Source organism: Citrus clementina, unplaced genomic scaffold (assembly GCF_000493195.1).
Source record: "Citrus clementina cultivar Clemenules unplaced genomic scaffold, Citrus_clementina_v1.0 scaffold_3, whole genome shotgun sequence".
Taxonomy (NCBI): Eukaryota; Viridiplantae; Streptophyta; class Magnoliopsida; order Sapindales; family Rutaceae; genus Citrus; species Citrus x clementina.
In genome coordinates this window covers 10,356,277-10,370,698 of record NW_006262339.1, presented here as the reverse complement: position 1 = coordinate 10,370,698, position 14,422 = coordinate 10,356,277, and the positions used below count along the sequence as shown (strand labels likewise).

The 14,422-nt window shown below is 36.5% G+C and overlaps 2 protein-coding genes across 3 annotated transcripts; one reads left to right on the top strand and one right to left on the bottom strand.

The window, feature by feature from the left end:
* Positions 1 to 4,428: 4,428 nt before the first annotated feature.
* On the bottom strand, positions 4,429 to 5,472 carry LOC18049599. The gene has a single exon (XM_024186974.1). It carries the CDS (start codon positions 5,470 to 5,472, stop codon positions 4,429 to 4,431), a length of 1,044 nt encoding a protein of 347 aa, XP_024042742.1.
* Positions 5,473 to 7,599: 2,127 nt separating this feature from the next.
* Positions 7,600 to 13,355, top strand: LOC18049598 (endoplasmic reticulum oxidoreductin-1). 2 transcript variants are annotated; one of them, XM_006440949.2, is made up of 9 exons: positions 7,600 to 7,963; positions 8,196 to 8,327; positions 9,069 to 9,324; positions 9,832 to 9,942; positions 11,152 to 11,270; positions 11,658 to 11,762; positions 11,860 to 12,062; positions 12,352 to 12,475; positions 12,619 to 13,355. In XM_006440949.2, the coding sequence occupies exons 1-9, from the start codon at positions 7,769 to 7,771 to the stop codon at positions 12,805 to 12,807; spliced, it is 1,434 nt and encodes a 477-aa protein (XP_006441012.1). In that variant the 5' UTR covers positions 7,600 to 7,768; the 3' UTR covers positions 12,808 to 13,355. The 2 variants fall into 2 exon arrangements, with proteins under 2 accessions (XP_006441012.1, XP_006441011.1); XM_006440948.2 differs by having other exon boundaries at positions 12,616 to 13,355.
* Positions 13,356 to 14,422: the final 1,067 nt, after the last annotated feature.

Sequence of the window (14,422 nt, the reverse complement as noted above, 5' to 3'; positions counted from 1 at the left end):
GTAACGAACATGCTTCCATGATATAGCCCCTTCAGATGAGTACCATCTGCAAAACTGACAGGCCGAATGTACTGCATTAAGACCCTTGATGGAAGATCCAAGTGCTACAAAGTAGTACAAGAAATTACCATTTCTATCCGCTCAAAGTGAGTGACTGTACCTTCATTCGCTTTAGTCAATGCGTGAGAGTATTTAGGGAGCAAGTTGTATGACTTTGTAGGGTTCCCTCGAACTATTTCAAGATCAACTTCTTTGGCCCGATATACCTACTGGTATGTTAACTGCATATCGTATTCCTGCTGCATATCTGCTATGATGTCATTCAGAGTGTATATCATTTTTTCTTGAATATATTTATCTGCGATAATATGACCGAAAACTCAGCTCCTTACCTAACGACAACCATCAACCAATACCTCATTATGACAAGTATGTACATTGTCAATTCACCTCACCACCCAAGGACCATTATGCTCGTTTGAATTTCTAATTGCTCGAATACACCATTTACATGATTCCGAATAACAGTGAGTCTCGAAATGTGTCGTTGTAGACCGTGCAATCTTAAAATCAAACTTATCCATAAAGGTAACCTTGCGCAGCAGTAATATTAACTCATTCTTATCAGCGAATAGCTTACCGACACTGATATCATCTGAGTCACAACTGCTAAGAAAGCTTGGAGCAACCATGTTCAAAGGCAAAATTGGAGCAAGACTTGTGAGGGGGTCAATCATCTTTCTCGAACCGGCCATTGGAGGAATAGATCGATTGTCTCTGTTATTCACAGGAATATCGTCTTCATACGCCTTGTCATGCTGAAACGACGGAATATTGGAAGGACGAACACCTCCATCATCACCTGCATTATTGAAATGAGAGCCCCTTATACTATTAGCAGGTTCTGCAAAAACATTATCTGCCTCTATGTTGCTAATGTCATCAACAAGATCATCATTGTCGCAGAAATTATTGTTGTGATACGGAGAATACAGTTGCTCCAACGACGTCGTTAGAGGTAATACCTCTTCTCCAACATCCGTAATCCTGTTGTCATCAATGTTGTCATTATTGTCGTGGAGTGGAGAGTAATATTGCTGCAATGACATTGTCTTTGCCAGCGCTTCCTCTTCAATATCGAGGCCAGACATATTTGCTCTAAAGAAAGTTTCTGTTTCAACGGGTGGCTCAAGATCTTCGCTCGGAACTCGAGGAGATGTGGTAACAAATATATGAATGCATCCATAATTGGCCACATCAGATGCCATATGCAACACAACCCTCACCATTTCATCATTAAATATGTCCATGGACAGTGCACATGTACGATAGAATGTGTTACTAGACCTCAAAGTTATCTTCATTGTGATACTATATTAATTATGATTTATTTGTAAGACCTCATGTACTCTTGCCAAAAACTAATCAAACATACAATTTTTCCCAATAAAAAAAGTTGTATTTGTACCATTCACATACTCCATACGACCATCCTCTAACGTCTCCCACCAACCATCATAATACAATTGAAGCACAACTTAATCCATTAAGCTTGAAATTATTAAAAAAAAAGAGAAAAGGACACAGAAACCCCAACGTTTGAATAAGGGACACAAAACTCCCCAATGTTTCAAAAAAGACACTCAGACCTCCATTAGTTAACAGAAACCGTTTCTTTTAACAGAAATTATAATTTTAAAGTGTAATTACCATTATACCCTTATAGCATATTAAAAAATAATTGTTCATTGTCCAATTTATCCCTATATTATTAATAAAATTACGAATATACCTTCATTACCCAATTTTTTCATTTAATTTTTTGTCAAATTTTCTCTTCAAACTAAATAAATTTAATCCATTGCTCAAGAATAAAAATAAATAATTACAAAATCTTAATTGTACTAAATAACATATCCAATAGACATAAAAACCATAAATCCAGTAAACATAACAAAAAATCCTTGTATTATAATATTGTATCAAATTAGTACTGGTAAACATTACAACAATAACCATAATATTTTTTGAAAAAAAAACATAATCTGTTCACAAATTGGTATAACAACTCTGATTACTAGCTTGTGAGCTTCCTCTCATATCTTGTGTGGTTGTTCCTGCACGATTAATGTATAAATATTAGTATATAAACTTTATTTTTATATAAAAACGTAAAAAAAAAAAATTTAGGCTTACCTGAGGGGTGTTGAGTGGAATCAATTGGTCTTTTACATGATCTTTTATTATGGCCGAAAATTGCACAACTGCTACATTTTGCTTTGTCTTTCTTTTCCCTTGTTCTTCCCCTGGCTCTCTTTTCCTCACTATTTTAGGCCTACCAGCTCTTATTTTGACATATGGAGGTAAGATTTTTAGACCTTCAACAACAGCCCATGTACTTTGATATGGAAGTGGATGTATGATATTTGCATATGTGGCCAAATATGCTTCCACTGTCAGTTTTTTATCCACATAATCAGCAGCATCCTCATGTCTTAAAGTAATACATGGGATGATATGTTTACATGGTATCCCACAAATTTGATAAACACCACAATCACAAGTTTTATTCTGCATATTAACTATAAATATTTTATTATTCTCATCCATCACCTCAAATTCATACTCACTAGCCATAAGCACCCTTACATATCTTCCTTCTTGTCTGGAAACAATCAACTTTCTCCTCACAGTCGGAGGCAGCTTCCCAATCCATTTTCTTGCATCAGAATGCCTTTTATACAGTCTTTTCATAACTTTCTTCTGAATGAATTCCATAAGTGTCAACACAGGCTTGTCTCTGTATTCATTTAACCAGCTGTTCCATGACTCAGTTAAGTTGTTAGTTACATGATCAACTTTTACATCATCAGGAAATGCATGTCTGGCCCACTGTTTCTTATTAATTTTAATCAAATAATCATAAGCAGCTTGCGTGTCTTTTTTAGCTGTTTTTATTTTCTTCATGTTGTCTTCCCATTCTTTTTCACTAGTGGCTCTTGCTGCTGTCTAAAATAGGTTTCTGTAGATGATATCAGGATGATTACTGTTGAGTGTTAGAAAATGTATATTTATAAAGGAGAAAATCATCATTTTATACTTCAAGTTTTACTAACACCCTTACTTTTATGTATTTAACATTCTTTTGATTTAATTATGTGTGTTTTATTTTAATTAAATATTTTATGTATTTTAGGGGCATCATAGTCATTTCACAATAAAGAAGAGATCAGACGGTAAAACGGACATCACTTTTAAACTCAGGACAATCGAAAACCTTAGGAAGAGCATAAAAGGAAAAATGACACTGTTCACGTGTACGGTACTATTCACGTGTACGGTACTGTCTACGTTACTGTTCACGACATTGTTCACATAGATGGATCGATGACGTGGCATTGACCGATGATGTGGCATTGACTGATGAGGTGTCACGATCCTGTTGGACTAAAATTCTTATGTACTGTTGATGGTGACGTGGCAGCACATCAGTAGACCAAAAATCTCGCGTACGGTACAGCATCACACATGATTATTTTCAATCAAACCGCGTCACTGTTCAACCCGGGTCAAACCATGTTACTGTTCATCCACGTGGTCAAACCGCGTACTGTTGACTGATGACGTGGCGCAATCCTAAGCGTCCAAACTGATTTTAATCCGATGACCATGATTTACTCCATGTATCTATAAAAAAGAGGCCTCCCCCCTTAATTGGATATCTCTGAATCCATTTTTTGGATCCATTTTCTGTAATTCCTTCTCCATCTTGTATTTTCTACGTATTTTAATAAATTACCATTTTACCCCTAGTTCAATTATGAGTAGTTAATTTTCTTTCAAGTTTGGGTTAAAGGTGAAGTCTCAACATGTGTCATAGGCTTTATTTGGTAAATTTATTTTCTTTTCCCCTCTAATTTTTGTGGATGATTTGACTTTTCGTCAACAAATAATAATAATCTTGTCTAAATATCGGCCTGGTTACACCGGCTCCTTATTACAAGGTTATTATTATTTGGCACGATAAGCCTTTAGCACCATATTGATTAGAGTGTGGTTCATGAGGTGTGGATTCCCCCCTCATGATTTAATTGGTATTAATAAAGAATATTTAGCCCATGATGCATGTTGATACGGATCCAGATACCCAAGTACGTCATTTTAATAGATTTCTATTCAATTTATTCTCGCCATTTAAATTCCAATTTTAGGATAATCCAAATCATTTTCACCACAAATCCAACCACCCTCATACAAAATTAATTCTACATATAATTAAAATCCACCTTCTCGTGGGATTGACACTCGTCTCCATTAATCTATTCTACAATAGATTTGTGCACTTGCGAGTTCAATAAAATTTGCACAACAATTACTTCTTAAGTTAGCAAATATATGTCTAGCACAATGCCTCACTGTTGCACCATGTCAATATGCTTCCAAACCTAGCAATATTCCTTTTTGCCTATCTGTCATAAACGTTACTCGACTTTGATTCTCTATGTTCAACCACTCACTCAATATTGCCAAAAACCATTTCCAACTATCAGCACATTCTGATTCACAAATACAAACGGCAATCGGAAAAATTCCATTGTTTGCATCTAATGCCACTGCTAATAATAGCATACCTCCGAAAAGCCCATTTAAATGACAACCATCCAATCCAATAAACCGTCTACATCCATTAATGAATCCATTCTTCAAAGCAGCAAAGCTAAGCATAAATCTCTGAAACTTCAAAGCTAGTCTTCTATCTTTATCAAAACTAGACACAAATTTCATCTTTACTAACGTATTGGGATTTCTTTGTTTGAGTAATTGAGCATAATCCCTTAGCCTCTGATAAGAATTTGCATAGTTCCCATTTAATTTATCCATTGCTCTTTTCTTGGCCCTATACATTTTCTTCATGCTTGCCTTAATCCCTAAATTAGAAACCAATTCATCTTTCATTGCCTTTACAGGCATTTTCGAGTTATTCTTAAGAGTTCCCTCAAACTGAGAGGCAATCCATTTATATGATGCCTCTTTGCTCTCTAACACTCCATTACATTCATGTACATTATTCAGCTTCTGAATTCTGAATTTTGTCCCAGATTCTACTAGTGCTGCATAAATAAACCATGGGCAACCCTCATTGGAACACTTTGCTCTGAACCTTATCTTCTCATTCTTGATTCTATTAAGATCAAACCCATTCTTAATAACGTAGTTTTCAAGTACTCTTCTGAAATGTTGGACATTGTCGAACTCCTGCCCAACAGTGATTTCAATCATTTCATTAGGGTTAGATTTTGAACAATGAAATGATTGCTCATCTTCAGAATCAGAAAGCAGGCCATGCTCTCTATCATTTGACTCACAATTAGAAAGACTTCTATCTTCTTCTTCACTATTTTCATAATCCACTTCTTCACAACCTTCAATATGCCCAACATCCACTCCCTCATCATCCCAATTTAATCCCATTTCATCATCAACAGGTGTTATGTCTTCATTGTCATCATTTGACCAATATGCTTCATCATCTTCTTGTTCAAAAGAATAAAGTGAGTGAGTATTTAGGTTTGGGAAAGCATGCCATTATTTGTTACCATCTGCAAACCAGTACATTCTTTTCATTAATAAATTAAGCACAAAATTCACATGCTCCAGGACCATTCAAAAAAATGCATAATATCTCAATAACAAAATAAAATTGATTCATTTATTTCATGCACATCTAAAAATTGATAAAGAAAAGAAATAACAAAAGTAATTAGCAAGAAATCTCCAATAAACCAGACAAATTAAGAACTCTGTTCATCAAACAACCATAAACAAAAAAAAAAAAATCTCGTAATCATTTATTTATATTCTTGCACATACATCAAATATGCATCAAACATGCTAGAGAAATTAATTTAGTAAAAAAAATGAAAACTAAAGAGAAAAAATAAGTTTTAAGAGAATTAAACCCTGGATTCCACAAGCAAGAGCAGCAACCAAACGCGAGCACAAGCAGCAGCCAAACGCAAGCAATTCCAGCAACCAAACATGAGATTCCACAAGCAAGAGCAGCAACCAAACGCGAGCACAAGCAGCAGCCAAATGCGAGCACAAGCAGCAGCTAAACGCTAGCAGTTCCAGCAGCCAAACGCGAGCAGAAGCAGCAGCCAAACGCGAGCAGTTCCAGCAGCTTCCTCGATCGTGAGCAGTTCCGGCAGCCAGACACAGTCTCGATTGATGCACGAGTAGGAGTTCTAGCAATTTCCTTGATCGCGAGCAATTCCGGCAACCTGACGCGGTCTCGATCTACGCACGAGCAGAAGTTCCAGCAGCTTCTGATAGCGCGAGCAGTTCCAGCAACTTCTGGCAGCCCCAGCAGTTTTCGGCAAGGCAAACCGTGAGTGTGTGTGTTAAAGGATTTGTTTGGAAGCAGTGTGTGTGTGGGGTTTGTTTGTGCGTGTCGTGTGTGTGGGGTTTGTTTGTGCGTGTCGTGTGTGTGTGGGTTTTTAGTCAATTCACTTGTTATTAATCTGCAATTACGATATTAACCTTGTAATGATTTAACGAAACAGTTTCTGTTAACCAATGGGGGTCTGAGTGTCTTTTTTGAAATATTAGAGAATTTTGTGTCCCTTATTCAAAGGTTTGGGATCTCTGTGTCCTTTTCCCTAAAAAAAATTAATTACGCACTATGAAACTAATAAAGAGAATAAAATTTTATATATAATATTAAAAGAATAATTGTATGTTGGTGCGACAGGTTGCTTGTTGCACTATCGTACCAAGATTGAGTTGCAATGAATCTGGCTCTTGGTCCAACAGGTTGCTTGATGCGCACGAAGAGGTAGATTGCCTCACCTGTAGCACCATATTCATGCGACAGGCTGCCAGCTTGTCGTACTAAGACACAGTTTCGGTGCAAATCACTCTTGGTGCGATGGGCAACCTGTCGTACAAATTTAGTGCGACAGGTGCCTGTCGCACCAAGATGCAATAGCACTGAAACTCTCGCAAGTTGAGAAAATAACTCTTATCACTTGGTAATGCAGATTAGTATTGGATCCGGATGGATTATGCTGTATTTGTTGGAGTTCACTTTTGTTGTTCACCGTCGGCATTTGTCGTTGCCGTTTGCCGTCGCCGGTGATGATTCAAGAGTTTAAGGCTGCGTTTGATTTGATAAAGGGGGAGAAGAAAAGTTGCTTTTGGTTTGTAAACAATGGTAATTTGGGGAGAAAAACTTATGTTTGACTAATGTTGAGGAAAAGTTTAGAGGACTAATTGTGAAAATAACAAAAATTTGTGGGTTATTTTTATAAATTTCCCATAAAAAATGTGGCAAAACCAAATTTGACCAACTCGAGCTCCCATTGGCCGAAGCACGTCACTTACGACAAACTAGATCTTACATTAATGTCTATTTGCCACTTATCTACTCTGCCACTCGCGCCAGAGAGCACATTTTTGCCACTCGCGGTCAAAATATAACACGTGTTGAAGAGCTCCAATCTCATTGGTAGATAGAGTGTCCACATGTTCACTGCGAGTAGTAATAGCCAAAATATCATATTTATTTCCTTAACCGTTAACGAAATAACATTCAAGGCGCGTAGGTTCTGAATCTGTCTGCTTTGTCTACAATTCTGACCACCATTTCAGAAGCCAAAAATCAAAACCCCATTGCAGCGTCTGTATAAATTTTGAGGGTTTTGAAACTTGAAAAATCCTTTGCACATCAAAAACCCTATTTGTTAAAATTTTTCAAAAATCTGAGAGAATGGCGAAGGATAAGAAGAGGAATGGTCAAATCAGTAAAGAAAAGAAGAAGAAGGGGTTGGGAAGGGGATTATGGTCAGTGTGGGCTGTGATCGTGGTGTTATTTGCGACGGCGGCGGTGATGACGAGGACCGGGTCAAAGATAGCTCTGTTCGCCAACAATCAAACGTCGTGTCACTGTTCCTCTTCTTCTCAGGTACCCCTTTTCATTCTCAATTCACTTTAAGTGGTCAAGTACCTTTGTCATTGAGTCAGTTAAACGCTTTAGCTGATGCGCTTTTGTAGTTATAAAGACGAAGTGGACTGGTCATTGCACTTTAATCGGTGCTTTAGTTTGTGCAAATTCAAGAGAAATTATTGGGTTGGGATTTTGGTGATTTTGTATTGGTTATTTGAAATTCAATTGTGATTGGGTTTTTTGTGTGCAGGATTCTGTAAAGTATACGGGCATGGTTGAGGACTGTTGTTGTGATTACGAGACAGTAGACAGTGTTAATGGGGAGGTTTTACATCCTCTGTTACAACAACTTGTTACAACCCCATTTTTCCGATACTTCAAGGTCTGATTAGTGTGCTTAATTAAGCTTATTTTATATGTTTTCCCGTATGTTAAATGCACAAAGTGATTATCGTTGAAGCTTGTTTTTATATTATTGTAGAACCATGTTTAGTTGGGAGAGGGCGTTAAGGCCTTTCATTTATGCCGGCATTCTCTCTGTTTAAACCATTCTGAAAATGTAGCTAGTTCAAGTTTGATAGTAGCATTTTTCTGCAACTGCACAAAACAACTAACGCTTGTGCTCTAAAATATGAAGTTTGTACCATGCATTGTTCGCCATGTTCACTGTTATTTGACTTTGTTTTTAAACACCATTTTCAAGATATAGTATATGAGGCACTTTATTAAGTTATTATTTTAAAGGATTAATAAAAAATAAATGCCTTATGAGATGAGTTTAGCTTCGACCAGGAAAGTAAGATATTCGCTATCGTTCACCAATATTGCTAGTCATAAGCCAGTCTAGCAATTGTTTCCTTTATGGTGCTGTTGTCATTTTATGTTTTCTGATGATATAATTTTTTTTTTTTTGTTTGGGGGATCCTTTTGTACTTGGGAAGGCCATAGCTTCAGTGTGATGTTCTCTTTGTCTGTGTACAAGAATTACACAATGATTCTTCAAAATGTGACAATTGTGTTTTTTGCATCCTGGTTTGAAAACAAAATTGCTCTTTGGGATCAATATGGTCATGTTTTTACTGTTTAGTTCTTTCAGGCCCTGATGTACCTTTTTCCTTTGTAGGCTAAGCTGTGGTGTGACTGCCCCTTCTGGCCAGATGATGGTATGTGCCGGTTGCGTGATTGTAGTGTCTGTGAATGTCCAGAAAATGAATTCCCAGAGCCCTTTAAAAAGCCATTCCATATCCTTCCATCAGATGATCTAATGTGTCAAGAGGGAAAGCCAGAGGCAACTGTTGACCGCACATTGGACAAGAGAGCTTTTAGAGGCTGGATAGAGACAGATAACCCATGGACAAATGATGATGAGACTGATAATGGTACTGCTACTTTTTATTTCATATTTCGTATTTTTCTTGTATCTAGTTTAAAGATTGGATATGTTGCATCCTGGAGTTCACAATTGGTTCAGGTGCTTTTTCTCTGCAGCAGGTAGAGGTGAGCAAAGAAACCATCGCCCCGAGAACTGAACTGAACTGACGGTTTATAATTTTTGAAATATTAATTCAGTTCAGCTCGATTTGACAAAAACCTGAACCCTAGTGGTCGGAGACCATTGCTAATCAGGGATAGAAAGGAAACTTTTAGGATTATCTAGAAACTGTGGATACAGTTACCTTATGTTTGGTATCTTCATGGGATCTATCATGGATGTGGTTTGGGTAAAAATTGAATTCATGATTTTTGCACATATCAAAAGAACTTGATATTCAGTATGGCCACAATTCACCACTTCTATTTTAGAGATGCACACTGCCTGTGTTGACAATGAGGTGATATTTGCAGAGAACTGTGTGGGGATTGATGAAAAACTGTTGAATTTGCAGGCGAGATGACATATGTAAATCTTTTACTAAATCCTGAGCGTTACACTGGCTATACTGGTCCATCGGCAAGGAGGATATGGGATGCTGTTTATACAGAAAATTGTCCAAAATGTGAGTTGATCTCTGTTTTCTGGATCATTGTGGACAATGGACTTTCTTGAACATTATAACCATGAAATAAATTTCTGACACAGTGAATTAGAGACTGTTGTGAGTTGTGATTAATTTTTACTGTTTATTAGTATAACTTCTGTGTTATTTGTTACTTCTGTGTTATTTGTTAACTTCCATATATATATTTGTCTGAGTATACTTATTACTCGATAATACACCGCAACGTTGTTATCCCTCATACCATCCTATGCCACCAGTTTCATCATATTTTTCAATTTTATCTCCATTATTGTCACCCCGTGCATGGTGCTATTCTTCTTGATTCCATTCCATTGCTTATACCACTTGTTTGCTGCTGTAGTTGCCATCTTCATGATCTTGTACATGGTTGTGTATCTGAGAAATTGTGGATGTGATCTTGTAAACATATTTCACAGTTTTTTGTTTTTGGGCCTTTCTTCTGGTGGTAGATAAAAGGAGGAAAGAGTGAAGGAAAAAATGAGGGCTGTGATTGCCTGTTACCTCTTTATGTTCTAGAGAAGAAAAATATGCTTTCAACTTTTTGAAGGCTCAGGCAAACCTTATATTTGTGAACTATGCTTTCAACTTTTTGAAGGCTCAGGCAAACCTTATATTTGCGAACTACTTATTTTGCTAAAACTTTATGATTTAAAACATCAACTAGAATAAATGTCTACCAGCAAGCTGAAATTCTTGGTTTTTTTTAACAAAGTGTGGCTTCTCGCTGGAGTTTGGTCAAAGCTTAAAACCTTATATGTTAAAAAAGCTGCAATTTTGTTTTCTTAAAGTGTATTCTTTCTTGTTTCCTTTGAGGAAAGAAAAATAAAAAGAAAAAAAAGGAGAAAAACTTTTCGTTCCCACTGCTTATATTGATGCGGTATGTTGACATGAGTGTGAAGCAATTCGATGGTTTGAGGTCTCATTATCAATATCCTAATTCATATTGTTAAAATACTTTGGTGAAAACAATTTTGACTGTAATCATGTCCTAGCCTAATATATTTCACATTAGTCAAGTGTTTAAATCTTTGCACACAGGAGTATATATATTCTTTGGTCATTGTGGTGATCTTAATGTAGGCTTCTGTTAATTACTGCTTAGAGTTAATGCTGTTCTTTGTCTTTGTTTTCTTTTCTTCTATAAATGTGTCCTGGTCATATCACGGGATTTAATCTTTCATGCAGATTCATCAGGGGAAATATGTCAGGAGAAAAAGGTTTTGTACAAGCTAATATCTGGTCTTCACTCGTCAATCTCCATTCACATAGCTGCTGATTATCTTCTTGATGAAAGTACAAATCTGGTAAGCTTTACCATTTTACTCTTGATTATAATCTCTGGTTTCAATATTTATTTTAATATGCTGTGAGAGATTTAGAGGTCATCGCTCAAGAGTAAAAAGACTATTATTTTCAGGTGTTTGCCAGCATCATACATTCATTTAATATATGAAGGCAGAAAAATGATCTATGTTTGAAAAAATTGAAATAAAGAAAAAAAAAAGAAGATAGATAGCCTGCTTGTGTCTTATTAGATGGTTTAGTATTGATAACTGGATGAAATATTTATCATTGGCAAAATAGAAACTGTAAAGTTTTTCCATCCCCCCCCCCCCCCCCCCCCCCCCCCCCGCCCCCCCACAACAAATTGATTTGAATCTGACACCCTTTTTTTTTTGGGGAAATTTCAGTGGGGTAAAAATCCAGAATTGATGTATGATCGTGTTTTAAGATATCAGGATCGTGTAAGAAACTTGTACTTCACATTCCTCTTCGTTCTGCGTGCAGTGACTAAAGTGAGTATCTCTTCGTGTTCATTTGTTCTGAATATTTGGGTCTTCTATGTTGGCTTATCTTAAGACTGTTTTCTATTTTTCCTGAATTGCTTAATAGGCTACAGATTACTTGGAGCAGGCTGAATATGATACTGGTAATCATGAAGATGACCTGAAAACAGTGTCTTTAATTAAGCAGCTACTTTACAATCCCAAACTCCAAGCTGCATGCCCTCTGCCATTTGATGAAGCTAAGTTGTGGCAAGGTCAAAGTGGGCCTGAACTGAAGCAGCAGATTCAAAAGCAATTCAGGAATATCAGGTTTCGCTCAGAGCCTGAACTAATAGTGTTTTAAATTAACAAGCCCCTTCATTAAAATTTGAAATGCCTTAGCTTATCTCCATCTGTTTTCGTGATGCCAGAAATTGAATTTTCATACATTTTATAATTCAGAAAAATTATACACTTGGTAAAACATTTATCCTTCTACTTCATATAGCAGCCATGCTTATATTCAGTATTGAAGCTGAAAGAGTGTTTTTCATTACCTAGTTCCTTGTGAATTTTCTACCTTTTGACTTGGTTTATTCCCCTATCATGTTTATTGCAGTGCATTGATGGATTGTGTCGGCTGTGAAAAATGTAGACTTTGGGGAAAACTTCAGGTTCTTGGCCTTGGTACTGCATTGAAGATCCTGTTTTCTGTCGAGGGTCAAAATCACGCAGCACAATCTGTGAGTTGTTTTACCTTATAAAAAGAACTAAGTACATCAGCTTGCAATTGCAAATCATAAAGTTTACCTTTGTGCCTGAACACTGAAATTGAATTCATATCTCTCTTTTTCTCCTTCTGTCTAATCTGTTCCTGATTTAGCAGCTGCAGTTGCAACGCAATGAAGTAATTGCTCTTGTAAATCTGCTCAATCGACTCTCAGAATCGGTCAAAATTGTGCATGAAATCGGCCCTTCAATCGAGAAGATCATGGAAAAGAAGATATCTGATCCTTCTGCACTTGAATTTAGCAAATGGAGAAGAATGTGGAAGTCGGTGCTTGCACTTTGGTAAACATATTTGCGGACCCTGCATATTGAAATTATCCTTTTAGTTGTATACCTTTTGGGTTCATTATAGAGAGATGAAGCTGATAAAATATGTATGCTGAAATGGTGTTAGCATGTCAGGAGAGTTAAAATTGTAACAATGCTTCATCAAGGGCCGTATTACCAATTTTGGAAGGTAATTTAAGATCAGATACATACTGAGTGTTAAAGAGCTGCGGATTAGGGTATTGGAAAAATACAGTTTTTGGATATAGGTGGTCAAGTATACAGAGTTAAGATTCTTAAGTGTAATATTCAAAATCCAATTGTATTTCTGGATCCAGAGGTAAAATTTCCATGTGAAAGGCGCCGAGTATATTACTAGGATTTTCGTGTTGAATGACACGTGCTTATCTTGCGCGTGAGCTAGTTTCACATGGATTTTGAGGTTTTTTGCCATAGATTGAGAATGTTAAATTTGTATATTTCAAATTCAATGATGTATCTATAGACCAAAAGGCTCACATTTCAGAGTAAATTTCTTTCATCAAGGTAATAGTGGAATGAGTACAGTCGGCCAGTGATTGTATCCGTATTCTTATTTTGTAACGAAATAAATGTAATAATCAACGAAAATTAAAATTAAAATAGGAGAAATGGAGAGGGGGATGGGGATTATACCTAATCCCGTACTAACTCCCCATATTAATTTTTTGTATTTTTCTTTCTCGATCCCCAGCCAAATAATGGGGAGAGCCCCAAAGGACGCCCGACCTTATGGGGATTTCCATCATCCCTATTTTCCTTTCATTTTTTTTTCTTATACAGACACCACCCGTCTTCTTTTCTTATACAGACGCTGACAAATAAGATTTTGAGAGATGATGGAGAAAAATCTTTCCTACACCAGGTGTATATAAAAAGTACAATATACAATGAATAAGTAATGATATATAAGTAGACTTTTGTCTATATGTATTAGAGGGTCCTATGTTCCACATTCATAATCATCTAAATGTGAATACAAGCTCATGAAAACCCTTAGTTTTGGAGTTCAGTTCTACCCTTGGGTCCCTAGTTTCAGCATTCAACAGGTAATGGGGAGTTTTAGTTTTACTCCTATGTTCTTCACAAAATGCGAATAAAAGAAGTAATAATTTGTAATTTTCTGTCATTCTTCCATGTATAGAGGTGAACTTTGTCATATATCATCAACTGACCGGCAATCAATCTCCAAGGTGGATGCTGTGTGAAACGGGGTCATAACATCTTCCTTATTGCCTACTTGCGGCGGGGGTGTGCGCACACATGGATTCAATATAAGTGACAATAATATAAGCTAGTTTTCTGCATATTGATAAACTTCATTGGCATGCATGGTTCTGTGCAGAGTATGTGAACCAAGATAGATACATGGATTGCAAAATTGCAAAATCAGACTCTTTTAACGTCATTTAATATGTAGATATTTCAGTTGCCGGAGATTTCGAGCTATGTTGACACGAATCAGACTCTTTAGCTTGTGGCAACCCCTTAACAACAATTTTAATGAGATTTGCAAAGCATGAAGATTGGAAATAATCCTGGCTTCAATGATGTTTGATCCTCTTCATCACCATAAACAAAGATATGCTCCAAAT